At 38.8% G+C, this 24389-nt stretch overlaps 1 protein-coding gene across 1 annotated transcript in view; it reads left to right on the top strand.

The window, feature by feature from the left end:
* Window positions 1-23833, top strand: part of DDC (dopa decarboxylase) — a 54085-nt gene extending 30252 nt beyond the window's left edge. Inside the window, exons 7-13 of the mRNA XM_009478833.2 lie at window positions 1278-1372; window positions 3205-3272; window positions 7164-7240; window positions 11079-11098; window positions 11842-11940; window positions 19277-19378; window positions 23618-23833. Coding sequence (XP_009477108.1) covers window positions 1278-1372; window positions 3205-3272; window positions 7164-7240; window positions 11079-11098; window positions 11842-11940; window positions 19277-19378; window positions 23618-23833 — 677 coding nt within the window. The remainder of the gene's footprint in view (window positions 1-1277; window positions 1373-3204; window positions 3273-7163; window positions 7241-11078; window positions 11099-11841; window positions 11941-19276; window positions 19379-23617) is intronic.
* The last annotated feature ends 556 nt before the right edge of the window (window positions 23834-24389 follow it).

Raw genomic sequence — 24389 nt, 5'->3', positions numbered from 1 at the left:
CTCTTTTCTAAAAAGGTTTCTAGCAGTCTGCTTAGCAGCTAGAGATTATTCTGCTGTTCAGGTTATTCCTATAGACCTGACCTAGTAAAATAGTGACACCAATGCCTTTAGGTATAGCAACTAATCATGCGTGTTTCACCAGTTGCTCTCAATGATTTCCTGCTTGTGCAGCAGAGACCAGCAGAAGGATTGTGCACTACTCAAATCTTAAGTCTCGTGCTATCTTTTCTGTGTGCAGGTGAATTCTCCTCTTAATATACCTGAGCAGTAGTCCTCTGAAATAAAGGCAGTGTCTCAAACCAAGAACATTTAAAAAGAAACAATCAGTTGAACTTTAAACATGTTTTCAAATAAGCCTGAGTTGTGGATTTTATAAATAGTATTTTATTAGCTTTTTCCAGACATTTATGCAAAAAGAAAACGTAGTTCACCAGAGTGCAAAATCCAGCATGAACTTGGTGCCCAATTGCAGATCTGAATGGATATGCCTCTGTATGTGGAAATACCCATCAGAACTATTTGGTGACCAGTGTAAAGATGTTATGTGGGCTTCAGTCATCAACTCGTAGACCAGAATTGTTACCGTGTGCATTAATAGAGGTGATCAACAGCGGAGTGTGAATACTAAATTACAGAGAATACATGAGAGGCTCATGTGCTAAAATATTTCTGCAGAAACCATTCAGTGACTAATAAAAACTAGCACTTCCTTAACCTTTCAATGCTTGCCTTTGCATAAGTGTCTCAGTCCTTGAAAGAAATAGTTTGCTGCACATAGTTCAAAAGCTTGCGCATGCACATATGTCAATATGTAAAAAAACCTGTTTAGAGACTTGTGTTTGTGATTCATGAGTTAGAAGTGGGGAGCACAGCTAAAACTCTAGCTCCTCTTGCTGAAGAACATAGCTTTAATACCACAGAAATGATAACTACATCTCTAGATACATCTTTTTAAAGTGTATTTTGTAATGGTTCTTAAATAAAAATAATTTAATATTTTACGTTGCTTAGTATTCATAAGGAAAACCTGGACATGTAAGAACTCTGTTCCAGTAGGAGTGGGGAGGAAGAAGAATATGTTATGTATACATCTTTATGTATTAATGGAAACCCAGATGGTAGAAACATTTGATCTCTTAATTTAATTTTAAATTGGGAAAATAATAACATCAAAGAAAAATCTCTCAGGCACTTGGTTTCATGCAAATTAATAGGGCTTTTTAATCTGCTGTTTAATTTATTTCCCCTTCAATTACTTTTTTTTTTTTTTTTTTTAGGTAATAAAGAAAATATCTGGATGCATATTGATGCAGCCTATGCTGGGAGTGCATTCATCTGCCCTGAATTCAGGCATCTTTTAAATGGAGTGGAGGTGAATGAAGTGTTTCTTCTGTAGCATCCTGCTAAAAGCTTGTTCTTCCATAGAATTTGTGTGCTTCTTATGCATCCAACATTAATGGCTCTTCTAGAATCTCTGAGTACACTGCCCTTCCGTTTGCACTCCAAATCCCTGTATACTCTATTCCATTACTTTATGTAATTTTTACTGGTTTCTTCTGGGAGTATGCAAGTTACCACAGTATGTAAAAGTTTGTCATTCGGAATAACAAGTAGTAGTGAATCAACGTGTCTTACAAAATAGAAGAGAACTTTTTTCCTGAATAGCCAAAAAGGCACGTTTATAACACCCTAATTCTACATTACACAAAAAAGAAAAAAAAAAAAGATCAACAAATTAATAAGCTCATCGTGTCTGATTTTTTGCTTACATCCTGAAAGTCATATAAGATACAGCCAGTAGCTGTATCTCAAACAGACAGGGTTTAATAACCAAGAGAGCTAAATGAAATATTCCTCCAACAGCACTCCTGTTCCTTTTTCCCCGCCTCGCTGAGCTACTTGGCATTCAGTTGCTCAGATAAGAATACTTCAATTTCCTGCTGCTCCCCTCAGACAGTCAGATAAGTCCTTGTCTCCACGTCAGTGGAGAAAATATTACTCTTTGGTAAAGCCAGAAGTTTAAACACAGCACTGATAGGTAGTGACTAATGAAGAAGAGGAGGGAAACCCCCCTGACAAATAAAGCATTTCTCTCTGTCTCTTTTTTATCAGCAAATGAAGCTTGTTGTAATTTCCTGTGGGGGAATATTTTTTAAATTACTGTTATTGGTTCCTGAAGGAAATGAAACAGCATACCCTGTCTGGGCCAGCATTTGTCATAGGAGTAAATATTTGACAACCATGAATAGGTTCCTTACCTTACATAGTACCAGGAGATAGCTAGATGGATGTATAGATAGATAGACAGACAGACAGATAATCTCCTCTTATGAGAGCAATTGTTAATTGTTTACAAGCGAGAGGGAAGGTTATGAGAAGCAAGTGAGAACAGAGGAGGGCTCTACAGAGTAGCCAGACCCTGGTGCTGCCAGGCCCCCATCTCTCTTTTTTAAGGCTGATGGCTTCTGTCTTTGTTAACACACGAAACATGGACGAAGCCCTTCCCACACCATGGCCATCGTACCTACCTGGGTTTCCTCTGCTGCCACGCCTAAGCATATGTCAAGTACAACGGGCCTGTTACATGACTTATATAAACATGTACTGTGAATGCTTATTCTGTGTTGGTTTTTCTTTTGACTTACATGAAAAAGTGACTTCTACTAAAAGAAAATACGCTGGTAGTAAAAAAAAAAGTAATTTCCCAGTCAGTTGTAATTTTATGAATGAATGTGATATGCAGATTCCAAACTAAATACGTCATTTGTCTCTATGTATGAATTGTGTGTATGTTTAATATTCTTGGAAACGGAAAGCTTAGTGAATTGTTTTTGGAAATTGGGGTATGAACTACAGTCGATGCTCCTGAATATGCAGGGGTTTTTTTTTTAGTTTACACTGAGATATATACTGTCCCATAACATATGTATCTAAAAAGTTCTAATTGTTAGCAAATGCTCAGGATGTTGATAATACCAATAGCCTAGCTGCACACCTAACCTGAATTCCATCTCCAAACTCAATGAAGATTCAACTACAGTAGTTATTAAGTAAGGTGACGTCAGCATAAGCATTATCTATAAAGGCCCAGTTCAGGAAATCATTCGTAGTTAAGGTGTACTCAGACAATTTGACAAAGTTGTATCATTAGCACATGGATCCTTTTCTCTTTCATAATTCTGTTTTTTATTTATGCATTCTCAGTTTGCAGATTCATTTAACTTTAATCCTCACAAATGGCTCCTGGTGAATTTTGACTGCTCTGCTATGTGGTAAGTATTACAGTGAAAGAAAATATTACAAGAGACAAAAATCACGTGTTAAATTAGTCTGCCTTTCTAGCAGTAGACATTTATTTACATTTCTCTATTGAAGTGAGGAGTTCTGGATAGCTTTAACTCTTGTTAATTGTTTACAAAATCCACTCTTTCATTTAATCCAAGTTTCAAGAAAGTTTCAAAAATTTAGAAATAGGCCTGTGCTCTGCATTGTGTTCCAGAGAGAGAGAAATCCTGAAAGTCTGCAGATTCATACTTCCGCCATTTTGGGACTGTTTAAAACATAAATGAAAACCCATCATTTAAGGATGTTACAGCAATGAACAGCATGCTAAACAGAGCTTTTTCTTCTTTTTCATAAAATTTTGTTTTTGTTTGAGCCTTGATTCTTTCAAAAGCCTTTCTAAAAATGCTTGGAGTTTGGCTGATAAAAAGCGATTGTTTTCAAAAAAGACTATTTACGCAATTTTATACTGATTTTCAATTTCCCCAGATGACAGCAGAGATGACATTTTGATATAAAAAGATGCCAAAGTAGAAACCAGTAGACGTACTTGGAAACAAAGCAAAGTATCATAGCAGTAGTAATAGCAGTAATAATAGCATCCCATAATAGATGATCCTATTCTGTCCCAAACTGGAATCTCCAGAACCTAGTGTCTACCAGCGTCATGACTAATGATACTTATTAGCAAAACAGCTTTTCAGTAAATGCAGACTATTTATCAAAAGAAATTAAAAAATTAATTTCAGTTATAATAGAACAAAATTTGCAAAAATGAAAGAAGGAGGAAAAGCTGAATGTTAAAAAGAAGACTCTCAAACATCATCTGGAAAAAGGACACCTTACTTAAAAGAAGAATAAATGTGAGACAGTGATCACTCAGTTGCCTTTGGTTAACCTTCGGCTCTTTCAGAATCCTCAGCAAAGTTGTCTTTTGCACAAATATGTATATTATTCAGATAATACATTACATTTTTTAATTTAAGAGTTTGGCATGTTTGATATAGGCACTTCAAATATTCCAAGCCATAATGAAATTTTTCTTTTCCTTAGAGTAAGTGGCTCACATTTTGATCCTGATTCATCAGTAGCGGCAGTGATTAACCCCAGACTCCAGTTTATAAGTACCTCCTAACTAGCTGTCTCCCTCTGTGTATGGAAATAGAGAGAAGATGAAGCTCCTTTGCTAGTTTCTCCCTTCTTTTTCTCATCACTCCAAGACACTGTTAACAAAGTAGCCACTCAGAAAAGAGAAAATACACCATCATTTTCTTTAATGTTTGTAGGACAATTAGGGGCCAGAGTCTAGTCCCTGCCAGTTTAATTTCTCATTAATTCTGCTTTCCCCTAGAACCCTGTGGAACACTATGTTAGAAGTGTTCTACCTGGCTTTCCAGGAAAACAAGGTATATACAATCACACCATCTAGAAAGACTTACGAAAGCATTTTTCTCCATTTTGTTTCTTGCTTTTTTTTAGATAAGCCATTGCATAAAATGCTTGTTTTCATAGGTAGGAAGATTCCAATTACAAGGAATCTCAAGAGACCTTTCAACATGTCTCCTTACTCAAAGTGAAAGCTCACAACTATAGCCATTCAGGCTTCATTTCTGCAAAGCATTTATGTATAGGTGTTATTCACTTAATAAAGAATGAAGTATACATTTAAAGTTAAGCTCTTTGACTTGACACCAAATCCAGCATCCAACTACTCCTAAGGCCCATGTCCAAAATTCACCTCTCTCGTCAACTGTAAGACTGCCTGAAAAGGTGAAATGTAATAAAGGATGAAGGAACCTGGTGAGAAAAAGTAACTGCAAAGGATACGTAGTCCTTTTAGGATGCCTGGGAAGTATTAACTGTGATATTGTAATAGTACGGAAGGAAATCAATAAGCAGTGAACACCATTTCAGAATCAAATTAAGCTGAGACCCGTCGATGGACAGGCTGCTAGATCACCCAGACTCCTCAGCACTTTCTCCAGTAAACGCTCCCATTTCTTTTCCCTGCAAGTTGATTATGATAATCTAGCCATTAGGTCTGTAACGTAATTATTTAGCTACTCAGTGCAATGAAAAATGCACTGATGTCATTTCGGATTTAGAGGCAATTTCATTATAAACCTTTTGTAAAATATTCTCAGACTTCTCAATGTACAGAAAAAAGCAGTCAATTTCCTATAAAAAGGAATTGAAGACAGCCACTCCAAGAGAGGTATATTTTCCATATTCAAATATTGGTGTCCTTTAGAGACTCTCCCTTGAAACTACCAGTCAGTTTTGCCTGACTTGTTTAATTGATGCTCTGGAGTATTATAAAATAGGAAGAAGCGTCTTCTTTCAGAGCGAGTGAAAATAATTGTCTTGCAAAGTCTTTTTGCTTTTCTATTACTCTTCTCAGGGCTTAAGTGTTAACTTTTGGTTGGGAAGGTTGTTTTAGTATTTGCAAGGAAGGTGCTTATAGGAAATGGTTATCTGTAGATGGAAGTGAAATCTTCCTGTATAATACAAAGTCACCTCTTTGGTTATTGCATCGATCAGTTAAAATGGACAGAATAGAATGAGGCTGTTAAGAGCTGCAGATGTGCAATCCAACTAAGTCACCTTTCACAAATTTTCATTGCTTTATTCACCGGGACTTTTATGTGCATTTTGTATTACGACTACTTAATAGGTGAATCTGTGCCACTCAAGCTAGGTCTTAGTAGGTCTATTAGCATAACATGGAGCCTTTAAAAAATTCTAGTTCATCAGTGACATTTTTGAAATATGTATTCAGGATTCTTCCATCAACCAGGGATACTTGCAAAGAAAGTTAAGAACACCACTCCTATCCATTACCAGACCACACAATCACATACTGCAAAGAAGTTTAAATACATAGGGTGAAATCTAGACGTGGTGAATAGAGGTGCAACTCAAGTGGTTCATATATATTGATGTACGGTGTTTGGATTTATTTTAGTAATCCTTTTAGATAGTTTTTCATGGTTGGCAGATTAAGACCTGTGAAATCCCCAGGTGGAACAGACTTTGCGAAATATTTATAGGCCTAATACAATTGTGTAGCAGTCTCTCCCTTTTTGATTTCTGGTTTCTTCTTTTTCTGCCTCTGTAAACCCCATGGTTGGGAGAGGTGAGTCAATCTGACACAGAGAGCGAAGCATAAACCAGCAAAGTCTTGTTATTACCCACTGGCAAAACGTGGCTTATTCTTTCTAAAAGGGACACATTGGCTTTTGAAACGTGGTCCGGTTACACCACCCGCTAGCTGGCAATAGTAAGGTATGCTTCTCAGTTTTACATTGTGCTGTAGCGTATCTGTCGGTAATTGTATATTGGATCCAGCTACGGGCAGGGTGGTACACGGGGGAAGCCCGAGCCTGGACCGGCTGGCTCGTCCCTCGCAGCGGCTGCTGCTGCCACCGCCGCAGCACGGACAGACGGCGGCCAGCATCCGCAAAGCCTCAGCGCGGCTGTGCGCAGCGTCTTGGGAAGCCACAGCTCTTCCCACACAGCTTTGTACTGCGGGAATTTCGAGGCAACTTCTGTTGACTGCAAACATGAACATCGCTTTAGCTAGTCTCACATTCTGGTGTGAGCGTCTATCACCATAAAAAGATCCTCTGTGTCTGTTTCTTGTCTGTTTTTAAATATGCAGTCGTGCAGTCATGCTGCCCGCTCCTGCTGAGCCTTACACTTAGCTGCTTGTAAGTACGGTACTGATATGCCTGTGAAAAAGCACTGAAAATGGCACAGACTGTGCTCAGGGAATACGCCAGTTTAAACACATGCAATTTGCCTTCGCTTCTTGTGGAAATTTAATCCCTTAGATTTCAGCTCTTAAATTTCTCTATTTGATTTCTTTCCTTTTTATACAGGGTGAAAAAAAGATCAGATTTAACAGGTGCCTTTAAATTAGAACCTCTCTACCTGCAGCATCACCATCAGGAGTCTGGTAATTTTATAATTAAATGAGATTACAGTTATTATTTTGTTTGCACACTGATACGTAATGGAAAAAGGGATTTAAGATGAAAACTGAAATTCTTAAAACTACCTAGGTTGTTTAGGAGCCTATTTCTATTTTCAAACTGCCCCAGGGAGTTAAGCTTATTAAAGTCCAAACACATGTCTACTGAGATTTGAGTTAGTACGAAAACCAATTGCTGGAAAGCCATTTTATAAAGCATTATATTAATACTTTTGTATTGGGATTTCCTCAGCTCCAGATTTACCACTGACCCTTTATAGGAGTGTTGAGAAAATGTTTAATGATCTTTCGGTAGTCAGAGAAACATGTTATCGAGTCCCTTAGCCTGCCTTCCCCAGCATATCTTTCTCCAGGATGATTTCAAGATCTGATTTGTTTTTAGGGTTTCCAAAGCCTGTGATCTTTTTAGCTATGCATGCAAGCTCTGATTCAAATTTTCAAATACCCATGTCAGAAGCAAACATCCCCTGAAACTGCAAGGAAGGGGTGAGCTGCATTTGATATCTGTGCTCTGTTTTGAATGATAGCTATCTGGGACATTATCCTGTTGCTCTCATGTTCTTACATTGATCGTAGAGAAGGAGGTAAGTGCAGGCTATCTATCTGTCTTGTACCAAATGCTCACGAAAGCTCTTCACAAAACGCTCACAAAGAACTTACAAATCTTAGGCCCTGTACAAAGCTCCTTAATGGATTAGTGCTGCCCCTCACACACACCTAGCAACTGCAGCATGGCATTTGCCATCCGGAATCCGGTTTTTACACATTCGGTTAGTAACTGATTAATTGTGAAGAAGGTCACAGCACTGCAGTGTCAACATGTAGCGCAAGCTCCCTCATAACTTTCTAAAGAGGGAATCACACGTGGATGTTCTTACCATTTACTCTATCTCATATCTTTCCTGGAATGGCTGGTGCTGATCTTTCTTCAGAAGTACTTTTCTCTTCCCTCTATTATGGCTATGAACTCATTGACATTTCAATTAATACCACCCAGAATTCCACTGTTCACTAAAAAGCCCTAGGAAAAACAGGGATTCCTGTGCCTTAATCCTGAACTGGCAGAAATTTCGCATTTATTCCTTTCCTAGATTTCCAAGCAATGCAAATATGGAACCGTGCAATAAACAGGCAAATGCAGTAACCCTGGAGCTGAGGTTCACCCTCCAAAGGCTAGACTTGTTAAGGAAAAATATATACTGTTTTCTTGCCTTTTTTAAGGAAAAATACAAGTTATGGCAAATATACTTACATCACTAGCTTTTACTTAACATACATGGCAAATACTTATCTTGAGGAGAAATAATATAACCTTAACTAAAGTGAAAATATGTCCTTGCGACAACTGACAGTGCTGATATAAGAACCTTAGGTTTTTCCCAGGTTAAATAACACCAGAAGAAAATCAAGCTTTTCTTAAAAGTAGGTGCTTTCAGTGAGGCCACCTAGTTGACCTGAAAACTTTATCTCACCAGTTGGATAATAAGTTGTTCAGCCTTCATCTTGCCTTCAGAAGCTATGAGAGTATGTTATGTGATCTGACATAATGATTCCAAAGAACATGGTTTAGTCTAGTCTACCCTTGATTGGTTTAGTGTGGACTTGGTAGTGTAGGTTAATAGTTGGACTGGATGATCTTAAAGGTCTTTTCCAACCTAAACTACTAAAAAAAAAAAAAAAAAAGATCAGCTGATTACTAGCAGTCTAGTGATGCTACATTTTTCTATGCTCTATTCCCATTTGATATCAATTTTCCAAAGAGCTGGACAACACTTTTCAAATGCAAATGCCTCTGGTCAAACTGTTTAATCCAATCCACACTCATGCCTTCAACAAAAATAGTCAACGCTGCAAAGGTGCGAGGCTGTTACTGGTGTTACTGTCCCTGTTGATCCCGGTGTGATTTATGGGAACGTCAGCACTCCTGGAAATAGGACTTGTCTAATGGAGACACTTATTTTCTGAGTATGTCTCAGGTCTGAGAATTCCCATCATGGTTTACAAGGCAAATGAAGTAGCATTTCTGAATTCGCTATTCTCTCACTCAAGAATTTAAATGAGCGGAAAAATACATCTATCTGTGAGCAATTACTCTTAATAACCATATGGCAATTATGTGTGCCCCCAAGGGGAAAGTCTTTATTTTGTCATTAATTATAATTTTACGTGATTTGCATCATCACATCAGGAAGATTATACTAGCTTGCCTGGCAACCCAGGATATAGGTCAAATCCTAATGGCAGCGTTAGAAGAATGCAGCTTTATACTCTATTGTGAATGCCACATATGCTCCCACAATGCAATTCCTCCTGGTTAAATACAGATGTAAGACCAAGGCTTGTAATCAAGGACTAATCATTGATTGCATTCTGCTTCACAGCTTGTGAAAGGCGTTGTTGTGGATCATTAGACGTAGCCCCTTACAGGAGCGTAGGATTATTTATCTATCACCAGTTGCTTTACTCTCTTTGCTACCAGTCTTGCAGCTATCAGACAAAAAAATGGCTGCTACAATGCAGAAGAATATGAATGTTATCAAATCACCTTGTTACCGAGCTGAGGCAACCATGTTCATTTCCTGAAGTCCAGGAACAGATTAATGATTGTTGGTTGTTTTGTGGTTTTGTTTCTCATCTGGAAAATCTAGTAATAGGTTAAAGAACCAAGTGGCTATCTGTTGCAGGGAGGAAGGACCATGTTTTTTCTTATGTTTTGGCTGTGTAGATGAGAGAACATTGGCAAGAGAGCTTGAAGCACGGGAAATACAGTATTTTTACCCCCAGGAAATGCAAGGGCTGAGAATTACGTAAATGACGTAAACTGGTCAAATTCAGGAGCTACAGTTCTATATAGTACCTCGTGGTTCATAATTCCAGGAGCACTTAGACAGCACTTTCCTGTGGAATTTAAGTACGTACTTTCCTATGAAGCTTACACTCCACTGCAGAATAATAAAGCAGAGTAAGAAAGCTAAGCAGAAGCTTCCGCATTTTCCTGAAGAAGTGATTCAGATTTTAGGTCATTTTGATTTCTGTCACTGGCTTACTGCAAGGAAGCCAGCTTTATGTTACAGTTTCCTTTACTGTGTAATCAGTTTAATTACCTGATCCAAAGACAAGGTAGATGCATCTTGACTGTGTGCTCATATAAAAGATAACTAATAACGCCCTCTGCTTGCCTCCCTGGCCTGCTTTGTGGCTTGGTCAATCTGTGTTTGTATGGGGCTTTCACTACATCAAATGAAAAGCCATAAAAAACTGCAGAATACTATTCTCCAAGCAGGAAGATGTCAATTCTGAATCAAATTTTCAAGTCACTTATTAGACATGCAGAAGAATTAGCAACAAATATATGAATGAGTATAGAAGGTAGAAAGCAGAGAATGAGTGATGAAGTGAGTTTGGGGGTTCTGCAAACTGTTTCAAACAGTTAATAATTGCCATTTTATCTACTACTTCTTTTCCTTATGAGAGGAAAATAAACACAGTATTTAGTCCATCATGTCCACAGGATCTGAAGTATAACGGAAAGGGAAATTGTGTTTCTTCACCTGAAAACTGTTTAATTTGTTAGCGGTATATTCTGACTAGCTAAGGAATGAAGCTTACTACAAGCACCTTCATGTAGCATGCTGCCAAGTATCCTACTAGGTGTTTAGTGGTCCTGTTGACACTGATGATGCTGAAGTTTGTAGCAAACATAAAGGATGGCTAAGATAGAGCTTTTTCAATAGCATTAGACTGATTGTAGGTTTTGGCTGTTGTGATGAAGCAATATGAACATTTTTTCTTTAACTTCCAGGCCTTGTAACAGATTATCGGGTAAGTACAGCATCCATGTAATAATTAATGCTATTAGTTGTATGCACTGATATTTCCAGGACTTTTATCTTCTATTACTATCATAAACCTCAAAACAAACAAACAAACAAAAGTTTCTTTCCAGGAAGGATGCAGTTTGCTAAATTTTTAACATTCCGCAAGCTGAAACTTTACACTCTGTTTTTTTGAAAAAAATTGTTTAAAAGCAGAAATCATCTTGCATGTGTAATATCTCAAGGTTTAGGCAGTAGAAAGAAATGTCCTAAAGATTTTTTTCCTTAACATAGTGAATAATACATTTTTCTAAATGCCCTTGTGTTGTAACCTTTAACCAATAGAAACACTGGTTTTTTTAAATGGAAAATTGGGCCTGTCATTGTAGATGCTAGTGCCACAACTATAAGCAAGCCAGTGTACATGAGCTTCTAAGATACTTATATTTTCCAAAGCCTTCAAGGAGAATCAGGATGCACAAAGAAAATTTGATTTGCCTTGTGACCCTTCCATTCTGACACCAATCTCCTTTTCAGATTTTCATTTGAAAATTTTGAGTATTAAACAGTCGCACCAAAGCATTAACCAGAAATAGACTTTTCTATTATCATTTGACCCACCTCTAGCAACTGCCTGTAGGATATGGCAATGCAGTACGCTTCAAAATCATTGCAGAATGTACAATTTCTGCAGTATCACTGCAACGGTGACTTCTAACGTGGGTGTCCTCCCTTCTCCCTGGCTTGCAGCACTGGCAAATCCCCCTGGGGAGGAGGTTCCGCTCCCTGAAGCTCTGGTTCGTGCTGAGGATGTACGGGGTCACGGGACTGCAGGAGCACATCCGCAAGGTGACTGGAATTTGCTTTCTTGGGTAACCTGTGGTGGGATGGCAAGGGAAAATGAGCTTGCTACCTGTCTACTCTCCATGACTTCTGTACACAACAGAAAGCACAGACAACAGGTTTTGGATAGCTGGATTCAATAGGGGTACTGCTTGTTTGCCCCACGTAGTATCACAGTTTCATATCACGGCAGGATCAAAACTGTCATCTGTTTTGTGTTAATCTTTAGAGATGACAGGTCTAGGAATTTGGAATTTCTACAGTGTGGGACTGTCCTGGTTTCAGCGGACCACAGTTCCATCTGAAATTAAGCCAGAGCATTTTAATGGTTTTACTGGGGGAAAACCTGTTTATTCATGACTTCTTTTTTTTTATTAATGTGCATGCATTGATAGCATGTTTAGATTATTAAGGACGTTGGGCTGCATTTCTGATACAGTAACTTACTGGGCATGTCTACCTCTGCTGTTTCTTTGCTTCCTGTTTAGCATCCACCTTTTTTTTTTAAAGAGGGATGTGTACAATTTACAGTTTGTTTATTTGTCGTGAATAAGTACTGTTTATTCTTGATGTAAAAAGAAGAGGCTTTTTTATCACTCAAAACCAACCTGGCGCCAGTCTAAATTATATATATACATCCTCTGTAGCAGTAAAGTCAAATTCAAGCATACCTTTCATCTTTATGATGTTTAGGGAAACTTCTAGTGAGGGGACATCCATGACTTGGCTCTAAATATTTACAAAAATATCCATTAGCTAAGAGTCTGGTCTAGTATACCAAACTCTCTGCAGATGCACATTCCTTTCTGTTGTGGTACTAAACAGATTAATTCCTAAGAAAGGCTTTTCCCACTGTTGGAAAATCTCTGTATGAGTAAGTCTCTTTCGATTTGAAAAGGTTCTGGGATGGAGGGTACCCTCTTTGCTTCTCATTTTAATCACACTATAACTTTCAACTGACTGTACAGATATCTGAATTGAATTTTTATCCTTAATGAGGCTTTCAGAAATAAATTTTGACAGCAGTGGCAATCCTGATGTTCTGTCATCCTTGTGGCAATCTGACAAAAAACTGATACAAGGTCTGTTATCACTTTACTAGGCTACCATTACAGTTTCTAGTGGGCTTCTCTCTCAGGTTAGATTTCTGGAGACTGCAATTATTTTAATATAATGCCAGTTTTTTAAGTAGGGCTAAATTTCTCTCTGGGAAAATAGAGGGTTGGAAGCCCCATATTAATTACATGGCCTTTTATCAGGCTGATTTCCACAGGTCAGTATTTACCTTCAACAAGTTCCCTCTTTCCCTGTCTCCCAGACATTTCCCTGACTGTCCAGCCAAAAAGTGCTTGTCTTCCTAGAATCACAGGTGAAGAACATTTTTTCTATGCTTTCTGTGATAACACAGTTCAGGAAGACTAAGCAAATCAATCTTTTCCTTAAAGATACTGACTCCAAAGTAAAACTCCAATATGTTCCCTTATTTGTAAAGGTAATTCAGACAGCTATATTTCCAAGGGCTTGTTGAATTGAGTATGTATGTTTAATATTTCATTAAGGACTAAAGTGTTCCCTGGTGTACAGAGGAAAATAAGTTATGACCTTATGTGTGCAACTTTGAAAGGGTAAGAGGGGTAATTAAGTGCAGAATTTGTGTCACTGTATACATCTGTTAAACTGGAACCATTAAGTGAGTTTCTCTTCACCACCACTCCTCCAGATGAGCAATGATTAAATTCAGTGGGTTCCAAAGCAGCTTTAAAAAAAAGTCAATTCTTTCTCCAGCAGTTCTCTGTTGAACTTACATTTCAAGAAATGATTGTATTTCATTTGCTCCCTCCTCTAGCAGTATATAAGATACCTCTTGTGAGTTTGCAGACATGTTGGTAAAGTTATATCAGTAGCTGCAAAATAACATTTTTAAATGTGTTTCATATCTTGCCCATTATTCCTCTCTTCTCGGGAATTATCCTTGGTTCCAGATTTATTGCGATGACTTTTCTTTTCGTAGTGTAGTAATGAAGTATGTAAACCAGCCCAACGCTGGTTTGTATTTTGAAATCTATAGCCAAGTTTCCAAACAAAAAGTAATTTGGAACTGAACTTCACCTGTTAACTTCACTTTAGCATTGCTTGTCCCAGTGCTTGGCCTTGAAAAGTTGCTTTCCTTTAAACACGCTGTAGCATCTTGCAAATAACAGCTCTTATATTCCCATTGCTGGCAAAGGCAGTACTTGAAGAGAATAGCTGGTGCTGTATCTTGTGTACTTGCGACTTCTAGCTGTGTCTTAAGTGAAGCCCTGTAGTTGCCAGAATTATTTCTGAAGCTGCACTTATTACAGCGGGTCACGGAGTGGACATAGGTGGAATGAGAAGAGACCTAGGAACAGTGGCAGAAGCAGGTATTGCAGCCTTCAAGTGGAGAGCGGCGTGGCTGGAGCTGGGGAAGCGGGAAGAAGTTCTCTCTCTGGGTTGCGTTATTAAGGAGCTGCCCCAGGGAAAGGGCCAGGCACACAGAGTCCGGCAGAAGAGCAGAAGCTTGAAACAGCTCCTTGGGCTGGAACCTGGGGAAGGGGATGCCTGGGTCTGGGATGTAGCATGCAGTATGCCATGCAGTTTTCATTACGCCAGCATATCTGTGCGTAGGGCATGCCATTCCTCTTCACGCTACACCAGAGCAGCTAAGGCACGCCTGTTCAGCTGCAGGGCTGGGCCTTTTGAGAGGTTTGGGACCCAGGGTGTCGATCCCTTTCTGAATTTATACAAATCCCAGTATAGGCACTGTGATCTCCTAGGGAAAAAAAAGACACTTCAGCTCCTAAGTCATACAAAACTGTAGGAAGATTTACCCAGTGTTTTATAGACCTCTAGTTCAGCTTCTTTTGCGGAGCCAGGTGTTACTGACAAACTGATATGAGATTTTCAACAGTGATGAGCTTCTGACACAACACAGGGGGAAAAAACAATGCATAACCTTAAGAAGCCACCCTGTTTGCTGTGTGATTAGCAAGTTTCTATATGGAAGACCAAAGATATCTGCAACTATCTCTTCACAAACATTTCTTTTTTTCTGGATGTAAACTGCCACAAAAATGTATTTGTCTCTTTATTTCTTTTTTTCTTTTGGTTTTTTTCCTCTTTTATTAGTGTGTTTTCAGGAAAAGATGTTTGTTGTGTTTGCAGCCTTAAAGTCTGCATCAAAATGACTAGATAACCACTGCAACCTGGCATTTGCTTGTACTGAGGAAGGCACTTAGGAACTAAAATATTCCTGGGAGATGAGAATGTGTGACTTGGATTTAGACACAGTAACTTCTTTTGTTTTCCAAACCTTCCAGTTATGCACTCCTTTCCCACACAACATGTAATATTAACCTATTGCAAAGTATAGGTTTTAAAGCAGTGGTAAAGGGGAGGACAGTCATCTCTGAAGGATGTGGGGAGAGAAAAATACAAATTTTGGAGGTAAGTCCCAAAGCCGCAGAGGAGATGTACAAAGAGGGCAAAACCAACAACAATAACAGTCATCTGGACTGATTCCAAGCACTCAGAGTCAGTATAAATGTGAAACCCAAATGGCCCGTTTGTAAATGGCCCATTTGCAAACTGCTTGACCATACATTACTCCCTTGTTGGTTTAAGTCCTCTCAAAGAGCTCAGAAGCAATTTGAGGAATTTAGCAGTTAATGTTTTTGTATGTGATCCCCACAAATATTCAGACTCAGATGAATCCTCCATAGGACCAGAAGAAATCAGTGTGCCGCCTCCTTCTTTCTTCACCAAGGATAATGAATTCCATTAAAAATTAATAGTGGAGACCAAGAAACTGGAACTGTACAGAATAGCAATGCCAGAGATAACATTTCAACGGGGGAGTGGCACAGTCCAAGTGGCTGTTGAGAAGACTCTTTTGACAGCATTTTCCTTCAGAGTGTAGTGGCATGTGAGCTAAGGCAGGCAGAGAGGTGAAATCTATAGGAGGAAAAGTATGATGTGATCAAGGCTAGGCAGGTATGCTTATTTGCATATACACATTAAGGTACTCTGATGCTTCAAAGAAGCTCCCTTCAATCAAAAACTCTTTTAGTTCTTGAAGGCTTTGCCCAAAAATCAAAATTCAGTTTAAACATCTCAATGCAGGAGCCATTATATTTATATTTACAGTTATGTTTATTTTATACTTAATTTCACACATATGCATACACAAATGCAGATTTTTTTTTAAATAGGGACCACATCTTAATGCCTCACAAATTTACTGCTCCCATTAGTGATTATGTAAGACATTTCCCTTAATCCTGAATAATCGAATGAATTAGATCCCTTTCTTTTTTCCCTTCTCACTGCAGAAGAGTGGTGGTTATTTACCTGAGATAGATAGTGATACACAAAAATCCCTTGCAAGCTTCTTTTCTTCAGTCTGCTAAATTTCACTGTGAAGAGAAGGACTGGTATTCCATTCCTACATACCAAGACTTTTCAGGCCCCTAACACAATCCATGTGATTCCACTTTGGGAACCCACATGATAAAGGGATTGTCCAAATGATATTGCTAGAAACAGTATGTGAGTTGCTTTGTGTACAGCCGCTTTCTTGTTAAATTATATAACAGCGTCAAAGAAAAGAATTTTTAAAGGTTAAATAATATGTGAATGTCAACTTTGAGTTAATGATGCTAGGAACACAGCATGTAACAAGCATCAAAATCAAAAGCATTTGGAGGGTTAGAATATCCATAGGTCAGGCTTGGTATGTACACATTCAGCAGAAAACTGAGAACTGGTCAGTTTTTACCTCTCCCTCTTTCCTATCCTTAGTTTCAGTGCCTATGGTTCTCCAAACAGGACTTTATTTTCACATTCTACCTGCCTGTCTGGAAAAGTTGAAGCCCTAAAGCCACGTGTGTCCTCCCGTGAGGTATTGCCATGCCCACACCCGGAGCGTGGGTACAGCTCTCGGGAGGCAGGTCTGATACCTAAAAGCCCTTCGGTTTTACAGAGTTTGAACTTCCAGGCTTAAGAATGTTTAACTTTATTGGGTTAAATTATGTTTGGTTGCAACAATCTTTGCAAAAGCAATTCAGGGTAACAGCTCGTGGCTGAAGGGTGCAGGGCCTTGGGTACCTGCGTTAAGCAAAGCTCTTACAGGTGAAACGGCAGCGAAATCTCGCCTTTTCACTTCGATATCATCGAAAACACTTGGTGCCACCCCGTGGCTTTAAAAATTATTGCTCCTTGTTAAGACGCTACGGATAAAAAGTGCTTGCCTCCAGACACGTCTGCGAAGTACTTCCAGAGTTTTGATTTGCGTTTTACTGAATTTTCTCTACTTTTTCCTTCTTTCAAATTCCTGAAAAATTCTTGAGGGCAAAACGTGGACATAAATACCTGCTACAAAATGTACAGCATGGGTCCGGAGTTTTCTTGTACAAACTACTCGCAGTAAGCCAAATCTTTGATGTTTTGTTTTATTCGGTTCTTACCCAGGTAAATTTTGATTAAATGCAGTTGGTTATTACGTTCAGCTGAACACTTGTGACATTATCTCATTGAACATGATTTTTTTTTCATGGCTTTGATTTCCAAGACCTAGTATATGCAGTGTGAAATTTCGCAGAGCTGCGCAAAAGACATCAGCTTGGTTAAGGCTGTAGACCATGAGGACAGGAGGAGACAGTAAAAGAACATTACAACACGTGTGCGTATTTTACATACGTTTTCCACGCACTTATGCATACAAGTAACTGCATGTAACACTTCTGGTCAATTTTCATAGCTGTAAGCTCATGCTATTTACATTAGCAGAACATTCAAATGCCTTGGAAAGGGTTGGACATTTTATTGGTCTCATTCCTGACTCAGAGAGCTTTCAGTCTAATTCTAGAGGGAGATGATAAATGGATGTAACAAACAGCAGAGAGGAAGTGGTAACAACAGTAAGATTGGCTGGTTGCATAGGGCACCAGGATGCCCAATGTGAAGGTTTTGAATCAATGTTTTGATTCAACATAAACAATGCTTTTCTATTTTAAGATATAAACAAACATCAGAAAGCTATGATTAAGATTGCAAAATGTGTTTTGTCTCCCCCCCTCCCCCCCTCCTCTTTTCTGTAATTTCTGTTTTGCCTTGTTCTTGTCCTTTTGGAAGAAGTTCCTGTGAGATGAAACATTCCACATCTAACCCCAGCCCACAGTGAAATGTTTCATTTTTGTTTGATATCTGTCCTTGAACTTGCAAAAAGGCAAAGTGCAAAAGAAGGAAAAGACATGGAGTTAGTTGTCTATAAAATTATTTGCAATCATAACTGCAGAAAAGTTAAGGAACTTTGAAACATCATTTCAGATGTTGCTGATAATTTTTGGTGCGCACTGGCTATTGCATGAAGATAAATTGTAATTCTAATAGGTGGTTGCTGCTGTCTTTTTTTTTTAGGGTAGTGAGCACTAAACTGGTGATACCCAGTGAGAGGGGGGCTGGACAGGGTACCGCAGGTACCTGATGAGGATATGGGTTCTTTTTTTCCAAGTGTTTTTGAATTCATTTTCTGTTCGGGAGAAGGCAAAATGAGGTAGGAGTACGCAAGCATCACTGATTGACGTTAAGACTTCCCAGCTGGTTGTTAGTATGCCTGTTGGTATTTGTCCTATTTGCTTGATTTTGGAAGAGCACTGGTTTCCTGCGCTTCACAATAATTGCTCTGGCTTGGTGTCCAATGTCACTCTTTTTTCCCCAGTAACTTCTAAACAGATTGGCTGGGATGTGCTCTCCATTTGCTTGATCATACTGCCATCACCTTTCTTTTCAACTGAACCTGAGCACCCAGGTCAGAAAAGTGAGCAAGTTCTCCCCTTCTTCATAGTTATTCTCATATTAGGTGAACTATTCTAAAAAGTATATCTTTCCAGCTTGTTTTGCACTGGAATTGTGATCATTTTTTCTCTACATATATCTGTGCATCTCCCCCTTTCACAGTAACTTTTGGACTCCTTAGCCATTCCCAGCCAAAACTGACAGTGGCAGAAAGCCTGAAGAATTATTACGATTATTTACTATTGGTATGGTATCATGACAGTTATAAAACTGTGCCAAAATGTTTCATTAAGAAACAGACTAGTACTGCCTAAGGTAGACTGAGCTACTAACGTAGTAACGGCTCAGTATGGTCTCTGGAAGTCATAAACAGGATGTAAGTTAACATAAACAGATGGTGATACGTGAACATTACCACATATTAGAAGAGGGAACAGAGCAAAGAATTTAGGAATGGAAACAATTTAGCACATCTTTTCTCTTGATGAATCAGATTTATACAATGTAGATACTACCTTTCTCTTCTCAGCATGTCAGGCTGTCGCATCAATTTGAACATTTAGTCCTTCAGGATGAAAGATTTGAGATCTGCGCTGAGGTTGTCTTGGGACTAGTCTGTTTTCGGCTGAAGGTAAGGCAGCTAAGACCTCCTATTTCTTCTGTCATGTTTTATAGCAATACAATAACCTGCAATTGAATATAGTCTCTGTAGTTAACATACTTAATCACTTTTTAAGGACAGTAAAAGGAGTTCATGTAGATCAAAGCAGATTAAAGAAAGATGCTTCGGACAATTTGTTAAAAATTATTCAAATGCTTCACAGAAATTCAAGCATATTAGGGTATAGAAATACATAGTCAAGGCAAACAAATGGTCTACCCAGTCATACAAAATGACTGTTATATTCTATACTTGATGGGCTTTGATGAAAATGATTGTTTTAATATATTTCCCTAGACAGTTGTATAGGATGTGTGAGTGTATGTACATGTATTAGATGTTTCTTGTCAAGTTAATTTTATATGTGTGTATATTTAATATACAATTGTGTGTGTATATATATATAAAATGACTATCATGGATGAAGATTAGAGTGTTAAACACTTCTTTCTGTTTTCTTTAAAGAATACATTTTCATTTACAAAATCCTACAGTCAGACTGGTCAAATTGGAGCAAGATATGAGTAAGAACAGGTTGCATAGGAGGCCAGCTTCCCAACTGCCCTTGACCCTGGTCTGCTTACTTTTGCTGAACATGACCCTTTTGCCCCTCTTGGCCTTTCATTCCCCCAAATCCCTGTAAGTGCCAAGTTCATTGACGCAGAGACCTTGCCCGACAGAAACTAGAAAACTCACTCTGCACTCAGAGCATAAGAGCTGCAGCAGTTGGGAGGGTTCACTTGTTTAATCAGACATTAAAAGGGGATCAGTGTCTCGTTTTAGGTAAAGAACTCATTTAACAGAGGAGCTTACAACTAAAGTCTCTGTAATGGGCTGGATGGTGACACTGAATCTGAACACCTAGCAATAACAAAAACAGCACTGGTGTTTTCTAGTTCATATGATACCTAAATGAGCTTTTAGCTTTTCTGAAGGCTCACAAGCACATCTTGGCTCCTTCTGGGTAGTGTGGTATTACTTCTTTTCACAAATTCTTTTCTCAGTCACTCAGTTGCCCCAGTTACCTGAGTTTGATGCAGTTGGCTGAAGGAGCTAACAAATCTTTAACAATAAGGTAATGGTGAATTCATCTGGAATAGGAAAATGGTTTTGTGTGAATTTATGTTGTTTAAAATAAAATTAAAAAAAAAAAAAAGATTTGTTGCTAGGGGATCAGACAGATTACAGAATGTGGGGGTTTTCCAGGAAGTGGAAACATGAATATAATTTCTAACAAGAACTTTTAAAAGATTTTGAGGAAAAGGTTCTGTGGCTTTTATTACTCAACAACAAGATGTTGGTTGTAGTCTGCTCACTCACATGGAACAAGCAAACACTGGTTTTGCAGATCCAGAGACAGCTGTTAGTCAGTGCTCTACATTTACTTTAAAGGAACAGTCCTGGTGAAATAGAGCATAGCAACACAGGAATTGTCACTTTTGATCAGACCAGTGGTTCACCTACATCTGTTCTCCTGTCCCTAATGACCCAGAGGAATAAATCAGATCTACAGGGAAAGACAATTTTACAATGGGATGTAACTATCAGACACCTGGCTAAGAAACTTTTGGAGAAGTTGTAGAATAAAGGCGTGATGCTGCTGAAAACCCATGTTGGAACAGCAGTGTTTTCATCGCTTGCCCTCCCTGTCCAAAAAAGAAAACAAAACTAACAAGCTTTTAAATGAAGAGTATTTTATAGTTATTTTCGCAGCTTTATTTGCTTTTTAAATTGCTCTTTCAAAAGCCTTCCTGTGATTTCTGTAACTCGTATTAAAATGCATCTTAGAAGTAGGATGCTTCTAATTTTTATGTAGTTACAGTAGGACTAAGGGACAAAAGGACTTGCATTGTAATGCTGCACAGCTGTAAAAGCATGAAATATTTTTCCTTCCTTTGTTCTTGGAAGATCCTTTTTTATTTTTTTGCTTAGCTGTGACTTTTAATTTTTTGCCTTTCCCACTGTTGAGCAGATGGACTAATAATCTATGACTTTCATATTATAACTATTTCATCAAATGTATCATGCCAAAGGGTTAATCTTTGGCCTCCTTTTCATGTCTGCAGATGAATACAAGTAAAGCTAATCATGTCTCCAAGGGGGTGAGAATACTGCCTTATTGAAGCTGACAGACTCAATCAGAGCTGGCTGTTGGCTTCTCAAAGCTCTGGGAGAGGATTAGGCACTACTAACTTCAATTTGACGTGACACCTGCGTGTCACAGCAGCACCTAGGTGCAGCTGTGAGAGTAGAACAGAAGATAGATATATAAATCTTTCTCCTCCCTCCTGTCACCCCTGCCAAGGGCATTAACTTAACATTGTATAACCACTTGTATTGCCTAAAAGTTAGTGCTATGCATTTCACATTAAAGGAAAGGATCATCATTTTAATGATGGATTACCTTTGATAAGAATGCAGTATATAATTGTCATCAGTGGCTGACCCATAATGGGTGGGGACTTGCAAAACACCAAAGCTGGTCCTTTCTTAGTTAGGAGCGTTCAATTTGCATAAATATCTCCTACAAGACTAAGGCTAAGCCATGAATTTCAGGCTCTCATCCAAATTCCTAACAACTTGTGCTAAGACGGAACAAGGTTTTGACTTGGGTTCAGCTCTAACTCTAATATGATCCAACCCATGAGAATAATACATTTATCCTCCGTGCCAATGGGAAACTGTCTCTCCCTTATGCTTTGTTTTTTATATGGAAAAGGCTAAGCAGGCAAGTCACAACTGCGCAGATTTGAGAGAACATGTTTTCTGATACGGACGTTTTCAAGAAGATCTTTGCCACTACAGTAACAAAACCGCTGCTTAGCAGATGGATTTGTCCATTTGTGACTCTTACCACCATCAGTGTTCAGTAAGGGACCACTGCGGTAAAAGCACAGATGCTCCTAGCACTTCTTGCAGTTCTGTGTAATACCAGCAGTGTAATAGAAAGAGTAAAGGCTGTACAATAGCCAAGATAGTTCCCCAAGAAATAAAATTACAGCACTCAAGATCAACATGGTATATCCTGAGCTATTACGGCAAACTGCCCAGCAAAGTTGAAGCCATCTCTCAGTCTGCTGATATAAAAGTTAGACAGATGGGGTTCTTTACTTGGGGTAACAAAGACTGTCAAAGATATGCAGCTGGCACTTCATCTTGTGTTCCTAAATCAGACAAAAATCCCAAGATTCTTGGGAAACCTTCTTTCACTGTTTTCATTTAAAGCAATTCACTATTGTTTTTGAAAATGTGACAACATCATTTGTTTTATTCTCAAATGCTGATGGACATGAACTAGGAAAACCATTGATGCAACATTAGCTGAACCTGCAAAAGAAGCAGTACTCCTCTGTGCAGCCCTATTTCTTTTGAGAGTTGATATTAAGAGTGTACAGCTGCTCTAAGGGAAATCCTCACATTCACTATTTGAGCACAAGGAGAATGAAGTACACTAGAAGGAGATAAAATTCAATACTGCATGCATGTAGAGTCCCTCTGACCTTCTGCAAGGTATTTAACATTTATGTCTTTGTTTCCCAGAATGCAGAAGACTGTTTACTTCCAGTGGGAGGGTCAGTTTACCACATTTCTAAAATCCCTCCCCAAAACCCACACTGTAGGAGTCTGTGCCGGATACTTCCTATAGAACTTGAGACAAATACTTTTTTAGGGTTTCTACTGATAGTATGAAACTTATTTACGCCAGTGATACATTACCTTAACTATTTCTTAACTAAGGGTAAGATTTCCATCTTCATATTCAAAAGAGTCTCTCACAGCAGCCATGCTTAAGTGAAGACTGGAAGGTCTGTTTTACAAATGTTAGTATAGTTCATTGCAAAACTTCCTCCCACATTTATTTGATTAGATCTAAGAAAAGTGTAATGAAATGGATGCAGTAATAAATGCTTTTACATGAAGCTACATAGCTCACGACCTTAGGTCACAAAAAAAGCAGTCAGCTATCACAAATGCCCCAGTGTGAACACTGCTTCTAAACCCCAGTTAATCCATAAATGTCTTTGTGGCTGAAAAATTATCTCTTGTGCTGTCATCTTTTTGCAATCCTTTGATGGCAAAGCACTGAGAGATGAGAAAGTGGCTGCGTGTTACTGGTGGTACTTGGGCTTGGCTGCTTGGCGGGATTTACATATTCCAAACTTGCTTCTGAGATTCATCACCATATCCGTTGAATTACAATGATTTCAGGGCTCAAATGAACTAAATAAGGCACTTCTTAAAAGCATAAATGAGGCCAAGAAGATTCATCTGGTCCCGTGCCACCTGCGAGAGAAGTTTGTGCTACGTTTTGCTATTTGTTCCCGCACAGTGGAATCCACCCACGTCAAGTTTGCCTGGCAGCACATCTCACAGCTGGCAACTGATCTTCTGAAAACATGGGAGCAAAACCACCACGAGCAGTAACAGCAGTGAAGTAGCAGTGGGGAGGAGGTAATTAACTGGCTTTCTCTGTGTTGCCAAGTTTTATTTTAGGGGCAGGTGGGAAAGTTAAATTATGAAGGAAAAAAAATACAAAACCTGTTGTTATCTAGCCCAGCTGCAGTAGCAAAATCCTTGCCAGCAAGTTGTGTTGTAACCTTAGCCATTCCTTCTCTGTACTGTAGTTTCCTCTTGTGGTGGGGGGCACATAGACGCGGGGGGCACGTAGCCATGGGGGCTTGAGCTGTCATTTCTTACCAGGTTGCAATCAAGAGCATTTCCTGAACCAGGCAATGGAAATGGAAGGGTTAGTGCTCCCTCTGTTGTCCCCATTAACCTTTAGCACACCCCCTCCTTTTTCTTCACAGATGAAACTGTGAGGTGTTATAACCAATTAATTTAACGTTACTATGACTTCAGAAAGAATCCAAGTTGGGGGAAGTTCAGTAACCTGGTTATGACGCTGCTCAGGTCCTATCTAAATAGGCACGCACAGACGCTGTTGTCATGATTTGGGGCACTATCGTGTCACAGCACGCTT

The sequence above is a fragment of the Pelecanus crispus genome, chromosome 2, assembly GCF_030463565.1.
Source record: "Pelecanus crispus isolate bPelCri1 chromosome 2, bPelCri1.pri, whole genome shotgun sequence".
Lineage (NCBI taxonomy): Eukaryota > Metazoa > Chordata > Aves > Pelecaniformes > Pelecanidae > Pelecanus > Pelecanus crispus.
The sequence above is the reverse complement of the archived record's forward strand: the minus strand, read 5'-3'. Positions and strand labels throughout refer to the sequence as shown.